Source organism: Salmo salar, chromosome ssa29 (genome assembly GCF_905237065.1).
Source record: "Salmo salar chromosome ssa29, Ssal_v3.1, whole genome shotgun sequence".
In the NCBI taxonomy this organism is placed as follows: domain Eukaryota; kingdom Metazoa; phylum Chordata; class Actinopteri; order Salmoniformes; family Salmonidae; genus Salmo; species Salmo salar.
Genome location: NC_059470.1, coordinates 41,935,473 through 41,960,279, shown reverse-complemented (window position 1 = coordinate 41,960,279; position 24,807 = coordinate 41,935,473). Strand labels below are relative to the sequence as shown.

Sequence of the window (24,807 nt, the reverse complement as noted above, 5' to 3'; positions counted from 1 at the left end):
ACTCTGCTAACAGACTGCTAGCATCCATCTACTCTACAACACTCTGCTAACAGACTGCTAGCATCCATCTACTCTACAACGCTCTGCTAACAGACTGCTAGCATCCATCTACTCTACAATACTCTGCTAACAGACTGCTAGCATCCATCTACTCTACAGAACTCTGCTAACAGACTGCTAGCATCCATCTACTCTACAATACTCTGCTAACAGATCAGACTGCTAGCATCCATCTACTCTACAACGCTCTGCTAACAGACTACTAGCATCCATCTACTCTACAACACTCTGCTAACAGACTGCTAGCATCCATCTACTCTACAACGCTCTGCTAACAGACTGCTAGCAACCATCTACTCTACAACACTCTGCTAACAGACTGCTAGCATCCAGTCAGCCAACCCCTCTGGACCCCCTGAAGTACTCAGACTATCTATGAGAGGAGGGGGATTTACAGGAGCGGAGCGTGACATGGATGGAAGGAGGATTCCTTCATATAACCACATCGCATCTTAACTTGGCCCAGGTTTCTATGTGGATTCTGCAGTCTGAAGAGGTGAAGGATCATATAGAGGCTTGTTGTAACATATATACAGTATACATGCATACACCTACAAATATGGGAATGTTTTACTGTGTTGAATAGTTCACTTCTGCCCTGGTCGTTCAGAGTTCAGAAGGACATGTAAAATGACAACATATATTACATCTGTCGTTTCATTGTTTTCATTCTGCTTACCACAAAGCCACACCCTTTAATAAGGCCCTGCTTGTAGCACAATGTAACATTGGTCAGATTAACACCTCCTCAGACAAACTAGTTACTGGTGAGATTAATAACCCCTTCTCATATTCACTAGCTGTTTACTGGGTTAATTCTGGGGCCTAAACTCCTCCCTAGTTGGTCTGTGTGGAATGAGTTCTCTACAGAAGGTTCTAGGTGTTCTGCGTGGAATGAGTTCTCTACAGAAGGTTATATGTGGAACGATTTCTGTCTAACAGAAGGTTCTAGGTGTTCTGCGGGGAATGAGTTCTCTACAGAAGGTTATATGTGGAACGATTTCTGTCTGACAGAAGGTTCTAGGTGTTCTGCATGGAATGAGTTCTCTACAGAAGGTTATATGTGGAACGATTTCTGTCTGACAGGTTCTAGGTGTTCTGCGTGGAATGAGTTCTCTACAGAAGGTTATATGTGGAACGATTTCTGTCTGACAGAAGGTTCTAGGTGTTCTGCGTGGAATGAGTTCTCTACAGAAGGTTATATGTGGAACGATTTCTGTCTAACAGAAGGTTCTAGGTGTTCTGCGGGGAATGAGTTCTCTACAGAAGGTTATATGTGGAACGATTTCTGTCTGACAGAAGGTTCTAGGTGTTCTGCGGGGAATGAGTTCTCTACAGAAGGTTATATGTGGAACGATTTCTGTCTGACAGAAGGTTCTAGGTGTTCTGCGTGGAATGAGTTCTCTACTGAAGGTTCTAGGTGTTCTGCGGGGAATGAGTTCTCTACTGAAGGTTCTAGGTGTTCTGCGGGGAATGAGTTCTCTACAGAAGGTTATATGTGGAACGATTTCTGTCTGACAGAAGGTTCTAGGTGTTCTGCGTGGAATGAGTTCTCTACAGAAGGTTATATGTGGAACGATTTCTGTCTGACAGAAGGTTCTAGGTGTTCTGCGTGGAATGAGTTCTCTACAGAAGGTTATATGTGGAACGATTTCTGTGTGACAGAAGGTTCTAGGTGTTCTGCGTGGAATGAGTTCTCTACTGAAGGTTCTAGGTGTTCTGCGGGGAATGAGTTCTCTACTGAAGGTTCTAGGTGTTCTGCGGGGAATGAGTTCTCTACAGAAGGTTATATGTGGAACGATTTCTGTCTGACAGAAGGTTCTAGGTGTTCTGCGTGGAATGAGTTCTCTACAGAAGGTTATATGTGGAACGATTTCTGTCTGACAGAAGGTTCTAGGTGTTCTGCGTGGAATGAGTTCTCTACAGAAGGTTATATGTGGAACGATTTCTGTGTGACAGAAGGTTCTAGGTGTTCTGCGTGGAATGAGTTCTCTACTGAAGGTTCTAGGTGTTCTGTGTACAGTGAGTTCTCTCTGAAAGTTTACCTCTCTGTCCTAACAGAGGTATATTGTGCCAGATGTCCTCATCCTCCTCTCCCCCACCCTTCTCTCTCCACCCCTCCTCTATCGTCCTCCTCCTCTCTCCGTCCCCCATCTTCAGACGTCTCCTGCAGAGTCCTGTCTCTCTCTTCTCCTCATCCTCCTCTCCCCCACCCTTCTCTCTCCACCCCTCCTCTATCGTCCTCCTCCTCTCTCCGTCCCCCATCTTCAGACGTCTCGTGCAGAGCCCTGTCTCTCTCCTGTCCTCACCAGAGGTTTCCTGCATAGCCCTCTCTCCTCATCCTCATCTCCCTTCTCTCTTTCCCTCCTCTTCAGACATCTCCTGCAGAGTCCTGTCTCTCTCTTCTCCTCTCCCTCTATCCTCCTCTCTCCTCTTCTCCTCCTCACAGTGAATGGACTATATTAGCCATCAGAACAGAACAGACCAACTGGATAGAACCATCATTCTCTTAGCCAACTGAAGATGAAGCAAACTGTTCTTCTGATCTGATCTGTTAAAACCCCTCTCTGCCTCTAAAATCAGTCCTGCATCTTATTTTCCACCTTAGAGATATTTAAGATGTACTCTTTTTTTGTGTGTTAAATGTTAAAATTGTGACAGTTTGTGTAATTTGTGTGTGGCAACATTATGCCATTATGTAAGGTGTTTTAGAAGGTAATGACTAGCCAGTCACAATGGAAAGGTAATGACTAGCCAGTCACAATAGAAAGGTTTTGACTAGCCAGTCACAATGGAAAGGTAATGACTAGCCAGTCACATTGGAAAGGTAATGACTAGCCAGTCACAATGGAAAGGTAATGACTAGCCAGTCACAATGGAAAGGTAATGACTAGCCAGTCGCAATGGAAAGGTTATGACTAGCCAGTCACAATGGAAAGGTAATGACTAGCCAGTCACAATAGAAAGGTAATGACTAGCCAGTCACATTGGAAAGGTAATGACTAGCCAGTCGCAATGGAAAGGTAATGACTAGCCAGTCACAATAGAAAGGTAATGACTAGCCAGTCACATTGGAAAGGTAATGACTAGCCAGTCACAATGGAAAGGTAATGACTAGCCAGTCACAATGGAAAGGTAATGACTAGCCAGTCACAATGGAAAGGTAATGACTAGCCAGTCACAATGGAAAGGTAATGACTAGCCAGTCACATTGGAAAGGTAATGACTAGCCAGTCACAATAGAAAGGTAAAGACTAGCCAGTCACAATGGAAAGGTAATGACTAGCCAGTCACAATGGAAAGGTAATGACTAGCCAGTCACAATGGAAAGGTAATGACTAGCCAGTCACAATGGAAAGGTAATGACTAGCCAGTCACAATGGAAAGGTAATGACTAGCCAGTCACAATGGAAAGGTAATGACTAGCCAGTCACAATGGAAAGGTAATGACTAGCCAGTCACAATAGAAAGGTAATGACTAGCCAGTCACAATGGAAAGGTAATGACTAGCCAGTCAATTTTGCAGTGCAAAGGAGAATGTAGTAAAGTGCGCGTGTGTGTATGTAACTACCAGAGACGTGTGTGTGTGTGTGTGTGTGTGTGTGTGTGTGTGTGTGTGTGTGTGTGTGTGTGTGTGTGTGTGTGTGTGTGTGTGTGTGTGTGTGTGTGTGTGTGTGTGTGTGTGTGTGTGTGTGTGTGTGTGTGTGTGTGTGTAACTACCAGAGACGGATGAGTAAAGTTGTGAAACAGTCAATCTGACCCTGAATAAATGAACAATCAGCCAATCAGCTTGAGATTCCCAAAGTAGGAAGTAAAGTGGAGAGACATTTATTTGACTTTTCGTCTATTGCTGATGGCCAGAAACCACTGTACAGGGCCTTGGATTGTAGCCTACAAAAGCCTATTCCTGCTCTTTTCAAGTGGTGGAAAGTACTGAAGTAAAAATACTTAAGTAGTTTTTTGGGGAGTTTCTTTACTTTACTATTTATATTTTTTACAACTTTTACTTCACTATGTTCCTAAAGAAAATAATGTACTTTTTACTCCATAAATTTTCCCTGACACCCAAATTACTCATTACATTTTAAATGCTTAGCAGGACAGAAAATGGTCCAATTCACACACTTATCAAGAAAACATCCCTGGTTATCCCTAATGCCTCTGATCTGGAGGACTCACTAAACAGAGAACATCTCTGGTTATCCCTACTGCCTCTGATCTAGAGGACTCACTAAACAGAGAACATCCCTGGTCATCCCTACTGCCTCTGATCTGGCGGACTCACTAAACAGAGAACATCTCTGGTTATCCCTAATGCCTCTGATCTGGAGGACTCACTAAACAGAGAACATCCCTGGTCATCCCTACTGCCTCTGATCTGGAGGACTCACTAAACAGAGAACATCTCTGGTTATCCCTAATGCCTCTGATCTGGAGGACTCACTAAACACACATGCTTTGTTTGTAAATTATGTCTTGAGTGTTGGAGTGTGCCCCCTGGCTATCCATACATTTTAGAAAAACAAAAAATTTGTGCCGTCTGGTTTGCTTAATATAAGGAATTATTTTATTATTCGTACTTTTACTTTTGATACTTCAGTATTTTTTTTAAACCAAATACTTTTAGACTTTTACTCAAGTAGTATTTTACTGGGGGACTTTCACTTTTACTTGAGTAATTTTCTATTAAGGTATTTTTACTTTTACTCAAGTGTGAAAATTGGGTACTTTTTCCACCACTGATGACATCACTGACGCTAGCCCGAAATCTATAAAATCTCACATTTTTGAAATGCTGTTAAGAAAAACCAGTCTTATCTACTCAGTGGGCTACTATCTGAGAAACAGTTTAGAAAAATTGGAGAAAGGTGAATTATTCCTTATGAAGAAAATACAGTGTAATTGGTTCCACTAGTTTACTCAACTTTTCGGTCAAAAGTGTTACCTGAACTTAAAACATTTTAGTTGGCCCAAACTTAGCTCCAACATGAGAAAATGTAAGCAAAAATGTTGCTGACTTAAAAAAAATATGTGTTTGCTCAAATTGTCTCGTATGTTCATTCAACTATAAATTCTTATCTGGGCATCTTACCTAACAAAAAAACTGTGGAACTAGTTACAAACACAGAGCTTTAAATAACATACAAATGTTTTCAACGGACATATTTGACACACGTTGGCATACACGATTACATTGTACATGTTCATTTATACAGTACTTAATATTCCACGTCCTCGCCTAGGATTTCAACTCACAACCCCTTGGTTCACAGCATTCAACTCAAATTCAAAGTTGAGTAAAGACAAATAGAAGGCCGTGGAACCAGTTACTTAATGATATTTAGTTGAAACAACTTCTTTTTTATATATATATATTTTTTTTTATAGTGTATTAGATAGAACTCTGGAGAATTTGTATACCTGTAATCTAATGCGCTAATCCCAAACCTAGCTCTGTATAAACTTGGTTTAAACGCAATCATAGCAAACATATTGTCTCCCCAAAATGTGCAATCTTTGGCTTCACAATGGCAAAAATGTGTAGAATAGCAGGAAATTAGCTTTAAAACTGCACATTTTTCTCTTTGCACCATGGAAAAATGTGCAGTTGCAGGAAAAATGCTTTAAAACGGGAAAATGTTTTAACTGTCTCATGACAAAATGTATAGAATAGCATTATAAAACTGTGCTGAAATGTAGAAAGTTAGTAGTAGTCTGGCCCTGGAAGAGCAGGAGAGAAGAGGAGGAGATGTAAAACTATATAATTACCTCCAGAGTACTGTGGGACTTCCCTGACATGTTCCCCGTCAATAGACAATAGTAGCTGTTATATTATCTATGGGTCTATCTCTATAGTAGATTCTGTTATACTATCTCTATAGTAGATTCTGTTATATTATCTATGGGGCTATCTCTATAGTAGATTCTGTTATACTATCTATGGGTCTATCTCTATAGTAGATTCTGTTATACTATCTATGGGTCTATCTCTATAGTAGATTCTGTTATACTATCTATGGGTCTATCTCTATAGTAGATTCTGTTATACTATCTATGGGTCTATCTCTATAGTAGATTCTGTTATATTATCTATGGGTCTATCTCTATAGTAGATTCTGTTATATCTGTATAGATAGTTGATGAAAATGAGATGCCCTGGAACTGAATGTGATGTTGGTGGGTATTGGGTTAGTTAGGGTTGGTTAGTGGGTATTGGGTTAGTTAGGGTTGGTTGGTGGGTGGGTATTGGGTTAGTTAGGGTTGGTTGGTGGGTATTGGGTTAGTTAGGGCTGGTTGGTGGGTATTGGGTTAGTTAGGGCTGGTTGGTGGGTATTGGGTTAGTTAGGGCTGGTTGGTGGGTATTGGGTTAGTTAGGGCTGGTTAGTGGGTATTGGGTTAGTTAGGGCTGGTTGGTGGGTATTGGGTTAGTTAGGGTTGGTTGGTGGGTATTGGGTTAGTTAGGGCTGGTTGGTGGGTATTGGGTTAGTTAGGGCTGGTTGGTGGGTATTGGGTTAGTTAGGGTTGGTTGGTGGGTATTGGGTTAGTTAGGGCTGGTTGGTGGGTATTGGGTTAGTTAGGGCTGGTTGGTGGGTATTGGGTTAGTTAGGGCTGGTTGGTGGGTATTGGGTTAGTTAGGGCTGGTTAGTGGGTATTGGGTTAGTTAGGGCTGGTTGGTGGGTATTGGGTTAGTTAGGGCTGGTTGGTGGGTATTGGGTTAGTTAGGGCTGGTTAGTGGGTATTGGGTTAGTTAGGGCTGGTTGGTGGGTATTGGGTTAGTTAGGGCTGGTTAGTGGGTATTGGGTTAGTTAGGGCTGGTTAGTGGGTATTGGGTTAGTTAGGGCTGGTTGGTGGGTATTGGGTTAGTTAGGGCTGGTTGGTGGGTATTGGGTTAGTTAGGGCTGGTTAGTGGGTATTGGGTTAGTTAGGGCTGGTTGGTGGGTATTGGGTTAGTTAGGGCTGGTTAGTGGGTATTGGGTTAGTTAGGGTTGGTTGGTGGGTATTGGGTTAGTTAGGGCTGGTTGGTGGGTATTGGGTTAGTTAGGGCTGGTTGGTGGGTATTGGGTTAGTTAGGGTTGGTTGGTGGGTGGGTATTGGGTTAGTTAGGGCTGGTTGGTGGGTATTGGGTTAGTTAGGGCTGGTTGGTGGGTATTGGGTTAGTTAGGGCTGGTTGGTGGGTATTGGGTTAGTTAGGGCTGGTTAGTGGGTATTGGGTTAGTTAGGGCTGGTTGGTGGGTATTGAGTTAGTTAGGGCTGGTTGGTGGGTATTGGGTTAGTTAGGGCTGGTTGGTGGGTATTGGGTTAGTTAGGGCTGGTTAGTGGGTATTGGGTTAGTTAGGGTTGGTTGGTGGGTATTGGGTTAGTTAGGGTTGGTTGGTGGGTATTGGGTTAGTTAGGGCTGGTTAGTGGGTATTGAGTTAGTTAGGGCTGGTTGGTGGGTATTGGGTTAGTTAGGGTTGGTTGGTTGGTGGGTATTGGGTTAGTTAGGGCTGGTTAGTGGGTATTGGGTTAGTTAGGGTTGGTTGGTGGGTGGGTATTGGGTTAGTTAGGGCTGGTTGGTGGGTATTGGGTTAGTTAGGGCTGGTTGGTGGGTATTGGGTTAGTTAGGGCTGGTTGGTGGGTATTGGGTTAGTTAGGGTTGGTTGGTTGGTGGGTATTGGGTTAGTTAGGGCTGGTTGGTGGGTATTGGGTTAGTTAGGGTTGGTTGGTGGGTATTGGGTTAGTTAGGGTTGGTTGGTGGGTGGGTATTGGGTTAGTTCGGGCTGGTTGGTGGGTATTGGGTTAGTTAGGGCTGGTTGGTGGGTATTGGGTTAGTTAGGGTTGGTTAGTGGGTATTGGTTAAGGTGGAATGGTAGTGGTGGTACTACTGGTATAAGCACTTTGGGTCAGAATACGGTTGCAACCTTCCAGGATCCTCCAGCCAGGATTTCTAGAAAATCGGAGAATGTATTGAAAGTTCCTGGAACGTTGCAACCTTACATCAGAATGATGTGGAAATGGACATCATTAGCCAAACGAGTAACAAGAGAAAGTAGTATTGAATAGGTACTGTTAGACAGAGAGCAGTACTTTACAGCCATCTCTCTATTTGTCTTTGTGCCACATCCATCCAAGTACTCTAAGATGCTTGGTGATAGATCGGTGCTTGATTGGCTCACAATCAATATATTTACTGTATCTTAAAGAGTTTTCAGTGCTGTGTTGCCATTGGAGAGGGATAAGGATCCCTAGTATCAGAACTGAAGGATTGTGGGTAACGGGAACTAGGTCTTTAATTGTGTGAGTATGTTTAAGGTTTTTCCATGAAAACAGCACTTACTGGCCAACCCTGTTAATTGATCAAATGCTTTGAATCTGTGTGATCACGTCTAACGTGATAATGTATATGTTACACTCAAAGGAAAGAGAAGGGACATTTTAAAAGGTTGTTTAGTTAACATGTCCTTAAACCAGGGCATGTTGGAACTGATGAGTTGGTTCTCAGAAGTGTGATTGTTTGCGTTCTGCGTTCATTATAAAAAAAATAATAATTAAAAAAGCAAATGTTTGTCAAAAAGTGAAACCAGGCAGGTCCAGCTGGCCAGATTGGTTAGGGCAGGAACGTTGAGTGTTTTTATAAAGCCCGTTGGGATTTGTAGTTCTTGGGATAAGCTAAAAGATGGAGGATGTAGTCCAGTAGGGTTGATTCTGTGGCCGCCTTCAGCTAGAAGTAAAGTGGTTTGAATTTCGACCTCTGGGGAATTTACTTTTCTATGTTCCTTCTGGCTGGTGAGAAGACCGTGTGTATATTAAGGCTTATGAAGACAGATTTAATGTTTTCACAATAGAGAGTCATTGTTTCCTTACGGTCTGTTCTAGTGTTTAAATCAAATGTTTCAAAGTAAGAGAGGTTGGTGGTTCTGCACATGTAAGGTTGGGGGTTTAGTGGGTCTAGTAAAGGTCCAGTTCTGAGGGAAAAGAAAGGCCTACATTTATCACGATAGGAAATCAACAATGTAATTATCCCCCGAATCAAAGTTGGAAAAAGCATCTTCTCCTTGAACACTTTAAAGGTTTTCATGTACCTAAACTACCGCTTCCTACTGCTGCATTAAAACCAGTCATAGTGTGTCTACCCATTCGTTGATTCTATACATTACAGTGTAAACCCAATGTCTTAGTAGACTGGTCTACATAGACCATGACTATACAGTAGTTGTATGGGCTAGCTATATAAACACCATACTTAAACAACGAGCACTGTAGTGTCTAGAGGTGCTAGTAACATTACATGTATCCAATCGGTTCGTGTTTATAATGTGTAACACAGGAGACTAATTCAATATTAAACAATATAGATATATTATTCAACAACAAAAAACTGTTTAATGTTGTTATTTCTGTGCGTAGAGAGGAGTGATGTTTGAATTAAATGTTTTTCGTTCTGTATCTAATGTTTGAATTGAATGTTTGAAATGAATGTAATTTTTTTATTGACGGCATCCACTGGCTGCTATTCTTCTATACTGTGTTGATACCGCTGGTGTAGCAGCTGTAAAGACTGCCCTCTGTAGGACCAGTATCAAATCAAATGTATTTATATAGCCCTTCTTACATCAGCTGATATCTCAAAGTGCTGTACAGAAACCCAGCCTAAAACCCCCAAACAGCAAGCAATGCAGCTGTAGAAGCACCAGTACTACTCTCGCTGAACCCAGGGGCGCGTTCAGCAATGACACAACACCTTGGAACCTTCAGACAGAAATATGTTATGTAGAACAAACACGCCTCTCTGACATGTTGACCAAGGAATCATATTGGCTCTATTTGTGGCATTTCTATCTGCAAACGATCACAACATTGGAAACTGAAGGTGACCCAGTTCTCATCTGGCTGCTGTGTCATACCGAGGGATTTACAAGTGTCACAGCTGATGGACATTTAATGAATCAACAATAACACAGATGGTTTATCTTCAATTTGACAGTTTTAATTCACACAATGTATCTACACAGTGAAAAGCATTAATTCTTTCCCCACTCCAGAAGTCTGCTCTACATATGCTCTCGTGAACTGCTAGCATTATATGTGAATTAAACTCTGTTAAACTCAGAGGAGTTGATTTGGACACAGCGAGTTTGGGGGGGTACCAGAGGGCATCACAGTAGAGTCCTCTAGACGTGTTGATAATAGAGTCCTCTAGACGTGTTGATAATAGAGTCCTCTAGATGTGTTGATAATAGAGTCCTCTAGATGTGTTGATAATAGAGTCTTCTAGATGTGTTGATAATAGAGACCTCTAGATGTGTTGATAATAGAGTCCTCTAGATGTGTTAATAATAGAGTCCTCTAGACGTGTTGATAATAGAGTCCTCTAGATGTGTTGATAATAGAGTCCTCTAGATGTGTTGATAATAGAGTCCTCTAGATGTGTTGTAATAATAGAGTCCTCTAGATGTGTTGATAATAGAGTCCTCTAGACGTGTTGTAATAATAGAGTCCTCTAGATGTGTTGATAATAGAGTCCTCTAGATGTGTTGTAATAATAGAGTCCTCTAGACGTGTTGTAATAATAGAGTCCTCTAGACGTGTTAATAATAGAGTCCTCTAGATGTGTTGATAATAGAGTCCTCTAGATGTGTTGATAATAGAGTCCTCTAGACGTGTTGATAATAGAGTCCTCTAGATGTGTTGTAATAGTAGAGTCCTCTAGATGTGTTGATAATAGAGTCCTCTAGATGTGTTGTAATAATAGAGTCCTCTAGATGTGTTGATAATAGAGTCCTCTAGATGTGTTGATAATAGAGTCCTCTAGACGTGTTGATAATAGAGTCCTCTAGATGTGTTGATAATAGAGTCCTCTAGATGTGTTGATAATAGAGTCCTCTAGACGTGTTGATAATAGAGTCCTCTAGATGTGTTGATAATAGAGTCCTCTAGATGTGTCGATAATAGAGTCCTCTAGATGTGTTGTAATAGAGTCCTCTAGATGTGTTGATAATAGAGTCTTCTAGATGTGTTGATAATAGAGTCCTCTAGACGTGTTGTAATAATAGAGTCCTCTAGATGTGTTGTAATAATAGAGTCCTCTAGATGTGTTGATAATAGAGTCCTCTAGATGTGTTGATAATAGAGTCCTCTAGATATGTTGATAATAGAGTCCTCTAGATATGTTGATAATAGAGTCCTCTAGATGTGTTGATAATAGAGTCCTCTAGATGTGTTGATAATAGAGTCCTCTAGATGTGTTGATAATAGAGTCCTCTAGACGTGTTGATAATAGAGTCCTCTAGACGTGTTGATAATAGAGTCCTCTAGATGTGTTGATAATAGAGTCCTCTAGACGTGTTAATAAGAGAGTCCTCTAGATGTGTTGATAATAGAGTCCTCTAGACGTGTTGATAATAGAGTCCTCTAGACGTGTTGATAATAGAGTCCTCTAGACGTGTTGATAATAGAGTCCTCTAGACGTGTTGATAATAGAGTCCTCTAGATGTGTTGATAATAGAGTCCTCTAGATGTGTTGATAATAGAGTCCTCTAGATGTGTTGATAATAGAGACCTCTAGATGTGTTGATAATAGAGTCCTCTAGATGTGTTGTAATAATAGAGTCCTCTAGATGTGTTGATAATAGAGTCCTCTAGACGTGTTAATAATAGAGACCTCTAGATGTGTTGATAATAGAGTCCTCTAGACGTGTTAATAATAGAGACCTCTAGATGTGTTGATAATAGAGTCCTCTAGATGTGTTGTAATAATAGAGTCCTCTAGACGTGTTGTAATAATAGAGTCCTCTAGATGTGTTAATAATAGAGTCCTCTAGATGTGTTGTAATAATAGAGTCCTCTAGACGTGTTAATAATAGAGTCCTCTATATTTGTTGTGGTGTTGGAAGAGGTGCAGCTCCTGTGGTGTTTTTACTTTTTTTTATTGAATATTAAAACAAACAATTTACCTGCAGTTAAGCCACTCAACATTTACATTCCAGTCTTTCAAGCTGTACTATAACAGATATGCTGTTTTGTGTGTATATATATATTTATTTTTATTTAAAAAAAAAACGTTTAATTAGAAATATATATGTATGTACAGTACCAGTCAAAAGTTTGGGCACTTCTACTCATTCCAGGGTTTTTCTTTTTTGGTTTCCACAGTGAAGCATGGAGGAGGAGGTGTGGGGGTGCTTTCTGGTGACACTGTCCGTGATTTATTTAGAATTCAAGTCCAACTTAACCAGCATGGCTACCACAGTATTCCGCAGTGATACATCATCCCATCTGGTTTCCACTTATTGGGACTATCATTTGTTATTCAACAGGAAATCGACCCAGCACACCTCCAATTTGTAAGTCGCTCTGGATAAGAGCGTCTGCTAAATGACGTAAATGTAAATGTAAGGGCTATTTGACCAGGAAGGAGAGTGATTGACCAGGCCTCCACAATCACTCGACTTCAACCCAATTGAGATGGTTTGGGATGAGTTGGACCGCAGAGTGAAGGAAAAGCAGCATATCTGGGAACTCCTTCAAGACGGTTGGAAAAGCATTCCAGGTGAAGCTGGTTGAGAGAATGCCAAGAGTGTACAAAGCTGTCATCAAGGCAAAAGATGGCTACTATGAAGAATCTCGAATATAAAATATATTTTGATATTTTTAAAATGTTTTGCTTACTATATGATTGCATATATGTTATTGCATTGTTTTGTTGTCTTCACTATTTTGCTACTGTGTAGAAGAGTAAAAATAAAGAAAAACCCTTGAATGAGTAGGTGTGTCCAAACTTTTGACTGGTACTATATAAATATATTTTTGTTAGTATTTTAACCCCTTTTTCTCCCCAATTTCGTGATATCCAATTGTGATCCAATTACTATTTTTTTTCTCATCGCTGCAACTCCCCAACGGGCTTGGGAGAGGCAAAAGTTGAGTCATGCGTCCTCTAAGAAACTTAACCTGGAAGCCAGCTGCACCAATGTGTCGGGAGGAAACATCATTTAACTGATAACCGTGGTCAGCCTGCAGGCGCCCGGTCCGCCACAAGGAGTCGCTAGAGCGTGATGAGCCAAGTAAAGCCCCCCCCGGCCAAACCCTCCCCTAACCCGGACGATGCTGGGCCAATTGTGCGCCGCCCTACGGGATTCCCGGTCACGGACAGTTGTAACACAGCTTGGGATCGAACCCGGGTCTGTAGTGATGCCTCAAGCACTGAAATCCAGTGCCTTAGACTGCTGCCTGCGCCGCTCGTGAGACACCATAAACTCCCTCCAGGTCAAACACAACAGAATTGGTCAAATAACACATGTCATATGGGTTGGAACAGGTGGCACTGTGAAAAATGGAACATCTTTACAACTTGGTGAGTCTCATGGTGTTGAGGAGTGTTGCATCTTGGTGAGTCGAAGCGTGTTGAGGAGTGTTACATCTTAGTGAGTCTCATGGTGTTGAGGAGTGTTACATCTTGGTGAGTCGAAGCGTGTTGAGTCGTGCCCCCAAGATGGTGGCCCCAGAGGCGTATTGGATCTCCCTCAGAACACCCACCCACTTCCTTTCCCCCTCGTCATACCTGCAGGAGGACAGGACAAGACATCAGGAAAGAGGAAAGAAGAGGATGTCAGGTAAGAGGACAGAACAGGATGTCAGGTAAAAGGACAGAACAGAATGTCAGGTAAGAGGACAGGACAGAATGTCAGGTAAGAGGACAGAACAGGATGTCAGGTAAGAGGACAGAACAGGATGTCAGGTAAGAGGACAGAACAGGATGTCAGGTAAGAGGACAGAACAGGATGTCAGGTAAGAGGACAGGACAGAATGTCAGGTAAGAGGACAGGACAGAATGTCAGGTAAGAGGACAGGACAGGATGTCAGGTAAGAGGAAAGAACAGAATGTCAGGTAAGAGGACAGGACAGGATGTCAGGTAAGAGGAAAGAACAGAATGTCAGGTAAGAGGACAGGACAGGATGTCAGGTAAGAGGAAAGAACAGAATGTCAGGTAAGAGGACAGGACAGGATGTCAGGTAAGAGGAAAGAACAGAATGTCAGGTAAGAGGACAGGACAGGATGTCAGGTAAGAGGAAAGAACAGGATGTTAGGTAAGAGGACAGAAGAAGACGTCAGGTAAGAGGACAGAACAGGAGGTCAGGTGAAAGGACAGAACAGGACGTAGCCCTGATCTTCCCTGCCTCCAACCATAGCCCTGACCTTCCCTGCCTCCAACCATAGCCCTGACCTTCCCTAACTCCAACCCTAGCCCTGACCTTCCCTAACTCCAACCATAGCCCTGACCTTCCCTGCCTCCAACCATAGCCCTGACCTTCCCTCCCTCCAACCCTAGCCCTGACCTTCCCTGCCTCCAACCATAGCCCTGACCTTCCCTGCCTCCAACCATAGCCCTGACCTTCCCTGCCTCCAACCATAGCCCTGACCTTCCCTACCTCCAACCCTAGCCCTGACCTTCCCTGCCTCCAACCATAGCCCTGACCTTCCCTGCCTCCAACCATAGCCCTGACCTTCCCTGCCTCCAACCATAGCCCTGACCTTCCCTACCTCCAACCCAACGTCAGTGAGGTCCTCACCTCCAGATGTCATTCATTTCCTTGGGGAGGAGTTCCTCCTTGTCCTCGCTGGGCATCATGGCGAAGCCTCCAACAGCGTAGAGACCCCCGGCCACCGACGCCAGACTGAGCGAGCTACGACCCTGAGGGAACTCCACGAAGTCTGACCACCTGGAGACATGGATTATGGGTAAATCAGGCCCTGTACACGGTTGGCTTCAATCACCATCAGCTCCCAGAGAGAATATGTTGGCAGCACAGTGAAATCTGACTTGTTGGTGTTAATATTCTAGACCTCCATGAAGTCTGTCACACAAACACGCACGCACACACACACACACACTTTGAGGCTGCAGGCCTGCTACTGACTTGTTGGTATTGATGTCGTAAACCTCCACGGTGTCCGTCAGGCCGGTGTCTGTGACGCCTGCTGCTACGTAGATCTTGTCTTTATGGACGGTGGCTCCAAACAGAGAGCGGGCCAGCTGCATCGGAGCCAGCTCCTTCCACTCAAACCGCTGGGCATAGTACACACACATCCTCTTCATCACCTTCCTACAGGACAGACACACATCCTCTTCATCACCTTCCTACAGGACAGACACACATCCTCTTCATCACCTTCCTACAGGACAGACACACATCCTCTTCATCACCTTCCTACAGGACAGACACACATCCTCTTCATCACCTTCCTACAGGACAGACACACATCCTCTTCATCACCTTCCTACAGGACAGACACACATCCTCTTCATCACCTTCCTACAGGACAGACACACATCCTCTTCATCACCTTCCTACAGGACAGACACACATCCTCTTCATCACCTTCCTACAGGACAGACACACATCCTAGTAGTAGCAGCAGTAGTAATAGTAGTAGTGGTTGTTATTGATCATACTGTCCTAACTGAGCTGTACCCCATGACTGAGCTCTACACTGTGACTGAGCTGTACCCCATGACTGAGCTCTACACTGTGACTGAGCTGTACACCGTGACTGAGCTCTATACCGTGACTGAGCTCTACACTGTGACTGAGCTCTACACCGTGACTGAGCTCTACACCGTGACTGAGCTGTACACCGTGACTGAACTCTACACCGTGACTGAGCGCTACACTGTGACTGAGCTCTACACTGTGACTGAGCTCTACACCGTGACTGAGCTCTACACCGTGACTGAGCTCTACACCGTGACTGAGCTCTACACTGTGACTGAGCTCTACACTGTGACTGAGCTGTACACCGTGACTGAACTCTACACCGTGACTGAGCTCTACACCGTGACTGAGCTCTACACTGTGACTGAGCTCTACACTGTGACTGAGCTCTACACCGTGACTGAGCTCTATACCCCTGATTGAGATCTACACCGTGACTGAGCTCTATCCCGTGACTGAGCTCTACGCTGTGACTGAGCCCTACACCGTGACTGAGCTCTACACCGTGACTGAGATGTACACCAACAGTGTGGAAGAGAACGCAGTATCGCGTTAATAACTCACTTGTTATCCGACTTTCCTCCGATCACGTAGATAAGTCCGTTGTGAGACACAGTAGCGTGGCCGTAGACGGGGTATGGTATGGGGTCAGACTCGCCCCATTTAAAAGACCTAAGGAGGATAAACACAGAGAGCTCAGACTACATTCTAAACCTAGCTTTCACAACGTCCTTATTACATCACTCCTCTGAGGCAGCAGGTTGAATGACTCTTCCACTGTGTTGGGATTCATTTCTCTGTTTTTTTTATTTATTAATTTTATTTCGCCTTTATTTAACCAGGATGGCCAGTTGAGAACAAGTTCTCATTTGCAACTACGACCTGGCCAAGATAAAGCAAAGCAGTGCGACACAAAAAACAACACAGAGTTACACATGGGATAAACCAAACATACAGTCAATAACACAATAGAAAAGTCTATATACAGTGAGGGGAAAAAAGTATTTGATCCCCTGCTGATTTTGTACGTTTGCCCACTGACAAAGAAATGATCAGTCTATAATTTTAATGGTAGGTTTATTTGAACAGTGAGAGACAGAATAACAACAAAAAAATCCAGAAAAACACATGTCAAAAATGTTATAAAGTGATTTGCATTTCAATGAGGGAAATAAGTATTTGATCCCCTCTCAATCAGAAAGATTTCTGGCTCCCAGGTGTCTTTTATACAGGTAACGAGCTGAGATTAGGAGCACACTCTTAAAGGGAGTGCTCCTAATCTCAGTTTGTTACCTGTATAAAAGACACCTGTCCACAGAAGCAATCAATCAATCAGATTCCAAACTCTCCACCATGGCCAAGACCAAAGAGCTCTCCAAGGATGTCAGGGACAAGATTGTAGACCTACACAAGGCTGGAATGGGCTACAAGTCCATCGCCAAGTAGCTTGGTGAGAAGTTGACAACAGTTGGTGTGATTATTCGCAAATGTTAGAAACACAAAAGAACTGTCAATCTCCCTCGGCCTGGGGCTCCATGCAAGATCTCACCTCGTGGGGTTGCAATGATCATGAGAACGGTGAGGAATCAGCCCAGAACTACACGGGAGGATCATGTCAATGATCTCAAGGCAGCTGGGACCATAGTCCCCAAGAAAACAATTGGTAATACACTACGCCGTGAAGGACTGAAATCCTGCAGTGCCCGCAAGGTCCCCCTGCTCAAGAAAGCACATATACATGCCCATCTGAAGTTTGCCAATGAACATCTGAATGATTCAGAGGACAACTGGGTGAAGTGTTGTGGTCAGATGAGACCAAAATGGAGCTCTTTGACATCAACTCAACTCGCCGTGTTTGGAGGAGGAGGAATGCTGCCTATGACCCCAAGAACACCATCCCCACCGTCAAACATGGAGGTGGAAACATTATGCTTTGGGGGTGTTTTTCTGCTAAGGGGACAAGACAACTTCACCGCATCAAAGGGACGATGGACGGGGCCATGTACCGTCAAATCTTGGGTGAGAACCTCCTTCCCTCAGCCAGGGCATTGAAAATGGGTCGTGGATGGGTATTCCAGCATGACAATGACCAAAAACACATGGCCAAGGCAACAAAGGAGTGGCTCAAGAAGAAGCACATTAAGGTCCTGGAGTGGCCTAGCCAGTCTCCAGACCTTAATCCCATAGAAAATCTGTGGAGGGAGCTGAAGGTTCGAGTTGCTAAACGTCAGCCACGAAACCATAATGACTTGGAGAAGATCTGCAAAGAGGAGTGGGACAAAATCCCTCCTGAGATGTGTGCAAACCTGGTGGCCAACTACAGGAAACGTCTGACCTCTGTGATTGCCAACAAGGGTTTTGCCACCAAGTACTAAGTCATGTTTTGCAGAGGGGTCAAATACTTATTTCCCTCATTAAAATGCAAATCATTTTAGAACATTTTTGACATGTGTTTTTCTGGATTTTTTTGTTGTTATTCTGTCTCTCACTGTTCAAATAAACCTACCATTAAAATTATAGACTGATCATTTCTTTGTCAGTGGGCAAACGTACAAAATCAGCAGGGGATCAAATACTTTTTTCCCTCACTGTGCAGTGTGTGCAAATGAGGTAAGATTAGGGAGGTAAAGCAATAAATAGGCCGTAGTGGCGAAGTAATTACAATTTAGCAATTAAACGCTGGAGTGATAGACGTGCAGAAGATGAATGTGCAAGTAGAGATACTGGGGTACAAAAGAGCAAAAATAAATAACAATATGGGGATGAGGTAGTTGGGTGGGCTATTTACAGATGGGCTGTGTACTGGTGCAATGATCGGTAAGCTGCTCTGACAGCTGATGCTTAAAGTTAGTGAGGGAGATATGAGTCTCCAGCTTCATTGATTTTTGCAATTCATTCCAGTCATTGGCAGCAGAGAACTGGAAGGAAAGGTGGCCAAAGGAGGAATTGGCTTTGGGGATGACAAGTGAAATATACCTGCTGGAGCGCGTGCTACGGGTGGGTGTTGCTATAGTGACCGGTAAGCTGAGATAAGGCGGGTTAGGGTTAGACTTATAGATGACCTGGAGCCAGTGGGTTTGGCGACGAATATGAAGCGAGGGCCAGCCGACTAGAGCATTCAGGTCACATAGACAGGATGTTACTGGATGTATTTACTGGTGCTGTCACATAGACAGGACAGTTACTGGATGTATTTACTGGTGCTGTCACATAGACAGGACGTTACTGGATGTATTTACTGGTGCTGTCACATAGACAGGACAGTTACTGGTGCTGTCACATAGACAGGACGTTACTGGATGTATTTACTGGTGCTGTCACATAGACAGGACAGTTACTGGATGTATTTACTGGTGCTGTCACATAGACAGGACAGTTAGGATGTATTTACTGGTGCTGTCACGTAGACAGGACAGTTACTGGTGCTGTCACATAGACAGTAACTTACTCTCTGTCATAGACCAGCACTGAGTCCAGAGGGTTAGGGGTTCGGGTTAGGGGTTAAGGTTAGGGGTTAGGGTTAGGTATCTTTCTGTCTGTCATAGACCAGCACTGATTCCAGTGGGTTAGAGTTGGGGTTAGGGATTAGGGGTTAGGGTTAGGGGTTAGGGTTAGGGTTAGGGGTTAGGGTTAGGGGTTAGGGTTGGGGTTAGGTGTTAGGGTTAGGGGTTAGGGTTAGGGGTTAGAGTTGGGGTTAGGGGTTAGGGTTAGGGGTTAGGGGTTAGGGTTAGGGGTTAGGGTTAGGGGTTAGGGGTTAGGGTTAGGGTGTTAGGGTTAGGTGTTAGGGGTTAGGGGTTAGGGGTTAGGGGTTAGGGAGTAGGGGTTAGGGGTTAGGGGTTAGGGTTAGGGTTAGGGGTTAGGGGTAGGGTTAGGGGTTAGGGGTTAGGGTTAGGGGTTAGGGGTAGGGTTAGGGGTAGGGTTAGGGGTTAGGGGGTTAGGGGTTAGGGGTTAGGGGTAGGGTTAGGGGTTAGGGTTAGGGGTTAGGGGTTGGGGGTTAGGGTTAGGGGTTAGGGGTTAGGGTTAGGGGTAGGGTTAGGGGTTAGGGGTAGGGTTAGGGGTTAGGGTTAGGGTTAGGGGTTAGGGTTAGGGGTTGGGGGTTAGGGGTAGGGTATGGTAGGGTAGGTATCTTACTGTCTGTCATAGACCAGAACTGAGTCCAGAGTACTGGACTCCTGCTCCTTCAGCTCCTTCCCTCCCACCATGAAGATGCTGTTCTCCGCCTCAGCCAGGCCGAACAGGAAACGGGGCGACGGGATGGGGGGCATGCCCAGCCAATCAGCACTCACTGGGTCGTACTGGGAGGTCACAGATGTCAGAGGTCAGAGACAGGGCAGCTGCCTACATGCTGAGATATTGACAGGACAGACAGACAGGTTTATGGACAGCCAGCCAGCCAGCCAGCCAGCCAGACAGACAGACAGACAGACAGACAGACAGACAGACAGACAGGTCTATGGACAGCCAGCCAGCCAGCCAGCCAGCCAGCCAGACAGACAGACAGACAGACAGACAGACAGACAGACAGACAGACAGACAGGTCTATGGACAGCCAGACAGACAGACAGCCAGACAGCCAGACAGCCAGACAGACAGACAGACAGACAGACAGACAGACAGACAGACAGACAGACAGACAGACCGACCGACCTCTACTCAATGACTTGGTGATCATGCAGAAGATAGATCTACTCAATGACTTGGTGACCATGCAGAAGATACCTCTACTCAATGACTTGGTGACCATGCAGAAGATACCTCGCCTCAATGACTTGGTGACCATGCAGAAGATACCTCTCCTCAATGACTTGGTGACCATGCAGAAGATACCTCTCCTCAATGACTTGGTGACCATGCAGAAGATACCTCTACTCAATGACTTGGTGACCATGCAGAAGATACCTCTCCTCAATGACTTGGTGACCATGCAGAAGATACCTCTACTCAATGACTTGGTGACCATGCAGAAGATACCTCTCCTCAATGACTTGGTGACCATGCAGAAGATACCTCTACTCAATGCAGGTCCAAAGGAATTATCCAAGTAAAATTTGATAATATAATGATAATAACATCCTACCTGTATTAATAACAGTTATATAATACTTATAACATCCTACCTGAATAATAATGATAATATCATGATAATAACATCCTACCTGTATTAATAACAGTTATATAATAATTATAACATCCTACCTGTATTAATAACAGTTATATAATAATTACAACATCCTACCTGTAAGAAGTAAGAGCTGAGAGGATCCTCCTTGTTCAGCTCATTGTAGAACAGTCCCCCAGCAACAAAGATCTGGTTCTCTTTGGTGACAAGGGAGGCGTGGTTCTTGGGGATCTGAGTGGAGAGCGAGGCAACGTAACAATCGTTCCCCGTGGGGTCGTACGCCACCGCCCCCGTGTCACTCACCATGAACACCAGATCCCTCAGGAACATCCCAAAACGCAGTTGATCATTCAAGATCCCCGGGAGTAGAGCCTCCTCTTCCTCCTCCTCCTCTTCCTCTCCCTCCTTCTCCTCTTCTCCCTTCTGCTCTGTCTTATTTTCTTCTGTCTTCTTCTTTGTTTTCTTCTGAGGCGGGAGGTCGGGCAGTTTTCCAGCACGAGCGTCTCTGACCATTTGAAGCCTCTTCTCCATTTCAGGGTTGGAGCAGATCCACTCATGCTTCTCCACCTGGTGGGACAGGGAGATTTATCAGAATCACCTGCTTCTCCACCTGGTGGGACAGGGGGATTTAATACAACAATCACCTGCTTCTCCACCTGGTGGGACAGGGATTTATCAGAATCACCTGCTTCTCCACCTGGTGGGACAGGGGGTTTTATCAGAATCACCTGCTTCTCTACCTGGTGGGACATGGAGATTTATCAGAATCACCTGCTTCTCCACCTGGTGGGACATGGAGATTTATCAGAATCACCTGCTTCTCCACCTGGTGGGACATGGAGATTTATCAGAATCACCTGCTTCTCCACCTGGTGGGACAGGGAGATTTAATACAACAATCACCTGCTTCTCCACCTGGTGGGACATGGAGATTTATCAGAATCACCTGCTTCTCCACCTGGTGGGACAGGGGGTTTTATCAGAATCACCTGCTTCTCTACCTGGTGGGACAGGGAGATTTAATACAACAATCACCTGCTTCTCCACCTGGTGGGACAGAGGAGATTTAATACAACAATCACCTGCTTCTCTACCTGGTGGGACAGAGGGATTTAACACTAGACCATACTGCTCACCATCTCAGTAAAGTAGTCCTTGTGGACCAGTCTGAGTCTGACACAGTCCATCAGGCCGGGTAGTTCCTTCAGCCTGTTCTCCACATCTTGACCGACCCACTTCTCCACGGCCTCAAACACCTCTTCCTCCGTTTCCACATTCAGTGTGTCCGCTGTCAAGATGGCTGCCAGCTCGCTGGGCCCCAGCGTCAGGAAGTCATCATCACGGGCGATGAGCTGGAAGCGTTCGCAGGCGTAGTTGCGAGCGGAGACAGCGAGGCGAGGACAGTCCAGCATCAGGCCCAGTCGGAATATAGCCAGACAGTTACTGAGACTGAGTTTCTTCTGGAGGAAGGAGACACACACTGTGAAGATCGAGGGGATCTGGAACATGTTGGCTACAGAGAAGATGTCCTTGACATTCTGCTCTGTCACGTTAATGGTGGAGGTATAGAGGTACTTCAGAATCAGACCCATGACTCCCGGCTCTACATCCTCCAACACCACCTCTCTCTTCTTCTCCTCTTCCAGATCTGACAGGAACAGAGCCCTGAAGAAGGACGAGCAGGCGCACAACACCAGACGGTGGCAGGGGAACTCCTTGCCCTTGATCTTCAGGACACAGTCCACCAGCTTGTCATTCTCCAGTAGATCGTAGAGTCCGTCCTGCAACAGGGTCTGCTGATACATCCTGGGTTCTTCGGTTGGATCGATGGACAGAGCCATGGTGCCTCGGTCCAAGGGGGACAACTCCCAGTCGATCAGCAGGGAACAAGAGGCCTAGGGCGTCTTGGTCCTCGGTGTCTGTCCTGTCTGTCTCCTGTCCACACAGCAGAGCTCCGAGCTCAGGCTCTCTTCACTGACCAGCCTGGAAAGAGGAGGTAAGGCTTCGGTCTTTGTGGTATAAGGAGGCTCGGTCTTTGTGTTTTGAACCATAAAGAGTGTACTCCGGGGCGGCTGGTCTCTCTCCCTCAGCTGTCCCGACGCTTTAACTCCTGCTGCAACTGGTAGGTTATATATAGGCTTGTTCTCAGTGTGGGGCACTCTGTGGAATCCATTCTGGAACATGTGAAAGGTAATAGACCCCTCATCACCACCCGCCGTCCCCCTCCCCCCTCGGACAGCTGACACTGCATCATGGGAGATCAGTTCTTCCTGAGTCATGTGGGGCTCCTCTCTACTCCTTCCCTTCCTCCTACCTCCTCTCCACTCCTTCCCTTCCCCCTTCCTCCTCTCCATTCCTTCCCTTCCCCCTTCCTCCTCTCCACTCTTTCCCTTCCTCCTCTCCACTCCTTCCCTTCCTCCTTCCTCCTCTCCACCCCTTCCCCTTTCCTCCTCTCCACTCCTTCCCTTCCCCTTTCCTCCTCTCCACTCCTTCCCTTCCTCCTTCCTCCTCTCCTCTCCACTCCTTCCCTTCCCCCTTTCCTCCTCTCCACTCTTTCCCTTCCTCCTTCCTCCTCTCCACTCTTTCCCTTCCTCCTTCCTCCTCTCCACTCCTTCCCTTCCCCTTTCCTCCTCTCCACTCCTTCCCTTCCACCTTCCTCCTCTCCACTCCTTCCCTTCCTCCTTCCTCCTCTCCTCTCCACTCCTTCCCTTCCCCCTTTCCTCCTCTCCACTCTTTCCCTTCCTCCTTCCTCCTCTCCACTCCTTCCCTTCCCCCTTCCTCCTCTCCACTCTTTCCCTTCCTCCTTCCTCCTCTCCACTCCTTCCCTTCCACCTTCCCCCTCTCCATTCCTTCTCTTCCCCTTTCCTCCTCTCCACTCCTTCCTTTCCACCTTCCTCCTCTCCACTCCTTCCCTTCCTCCTTCCTCCTCTCCACCCCTTCCTCTTTCCTCCTCTCCACTCCTTCCCTTCCCCTTTCCTCCTCTCACTCCTTCCCTTCTACCGTCCTCCTCTCCACTCCTTCCCTCCCCCTTCCTCCTCTCCACTCCTTTCCTTCCTTCTTTCCACTCCTTCCCTCACTCCTTCCTCCTCTCCACTCCACTCCTTCCTTTCCTCCTTCCCTCTCTCCACTCCACTCCTTCCCTTTCTCATCTCCTCTCCTTTCCTCTCCACTCCTTCCCTTCCCCCTCTCCTCTCCCTCCTTCCTTCCTCCTCTAAACTTCTTCTACATTCCTCCTCTCCACTCCTTCCCTTCCTCCTTCCTCCTCTAAACTCCTTTGCTTCAGATATGCAATGATGTGACAGGTGAAAGTAGACACCTGGTAGTTATCCATCCACCATATTGCTTTCAACTCTCCATTGATGTTCAGATGAGCGATGATGGAGTAGGGATGAGATGAGGAAGCCACTGTAGAGTATTCAGGGATGAGGTGAGGAAGCCACTGTAGAGTATTCAGGGATGAGGTGAGGAAGCCACTGTAGAGTATTCAGGGATGAGGTGAGGAAGCCACTGTAGAGTATTCAGGGTTGAGGTGAGGAAGCCACTGTAGAGTATTCAGGGATGAGGTGAGGAAGCCACTGTAGAGTATTCAGGGATGAGGTGAGGAAGCCACTGTAGAGTATTCAGGGATGAGGAAGCCACTGTAGAGTATTCAGGGATGAGGTGAGGAAGCCACTGTAGAGTATTCAGGGATGAGGAAGCCACTGTAGAGTATTCAGGGATGAGGAAGCCACTGTAGAGTATTCAGGGATGAGGTGAGGAAGCCACTGTAGAGTATTCAGGGATGAGATGAGGAAGAGTATTCAGTGGGTCTCTGCTAGGTTCGAGCAACCTCCTCCCCCGCCCCAACCAAAATAATAAAATAAAAAAATAAAATGTTTTTCATTTCATTTTTTTTTTAATCTTCCCCATGGCAGTTTTTAATTTTTTATATAGCTAATCTCATGCTATTTTACACGTTATTGAGGCTGAGAGAAAAATGTTGCTATTTTTAGAGCTAAGATTGGCACCGGAGGGAATGTTGGGCGTTTTTACGGGCGTTTTACGGGCGTTTTACGGGCGTTTTACGGGCTCTTGACCAATTTGCCAAGTTCTATTTTAGCGCATGGCTACGCAGACAATCGCGAGCAGTGTGGGTGCAATGATTGAATAGCATG

General features: G+C 45.2%; 2 protein-coding genes across 7 annotated transcripts; one reads left to right on the top strand and one right to left on the bottom strand.

Moving 5' to 3' along the window:
- The first annotated feature begins 977 nt into the window (after nt 1-977).
- On the top strand, nt 978-2,387 carry LOC123731541 (bifunctional endo-1,4-beta-xylanase XylA). 5 transcript variants are annotated; one of them, XM_045710750.1, is made up of 2 exons: nt 978-1,077; nt 1,147-2,387. In XM_045710750.1, exons 1-2 carry the CDS (start codon nt 978-980, stop codon nt 2,385-2,387), a joined length of 1,341 nt encoding a protein of 446 aa, XP_045566706.1. The 5 variants fall into 5 exon arrangements, with proteins under 5 accessions (XP_045566706.1, XP_045566710.1, XP_045566708.1 ...); XM_045710754.1 differs by having other exon boundaries at nt 978-1,218; nt 1,513-2,387; XM_045710752.1 differs by having other exon boundaries at nt 978-1,656; nt 1,807-2,387.
- A 7,618-nt stretch (nt 2,388-10,005) lies between these two features.
- On the bottom strand, nt 10,006-22,783 carry klhl40b (kelch-like family member 40b). 2 transcript variants are annotated; one of them, XM_045710820.1, is made up of 9 exons: nt 21,790-22,783; nt 20,771-21,220; nt 19,666-19,829; nt 16,099-16,206; nt 14,959-15,144; nt 14,611-14,760; nt 11,702-13,600; nt 10,335-11,651; nt 10,006-10,209 (listed from the first exon to the last, which is right to left on the bottom strand). In XM_045710820.1, exons 1-7 carry the CDS (start codon nt 22,492-22,494, stop codon nt 13,489-13,491), a joined length of 1,875 nt encoding a protein of 624 aa, XP_045566776.1. In that variant the 5' UTR covers nt 22,495-22,783; the 3' UTR covers nt 10,006-10,209; nt 10,335-11,651; nt 11,702-13,488. The 2 variants fall into 2 exon arrangements, with proteins under 2 accessions (XP_045566776.1, XP_045566775.1); XM_045710819.1 differs by having other exon boundaries at nt 10,335-13,600.
- Between the last annotated feature and the right edge of the window lie 2,024 nt (nt 22,784-24,807).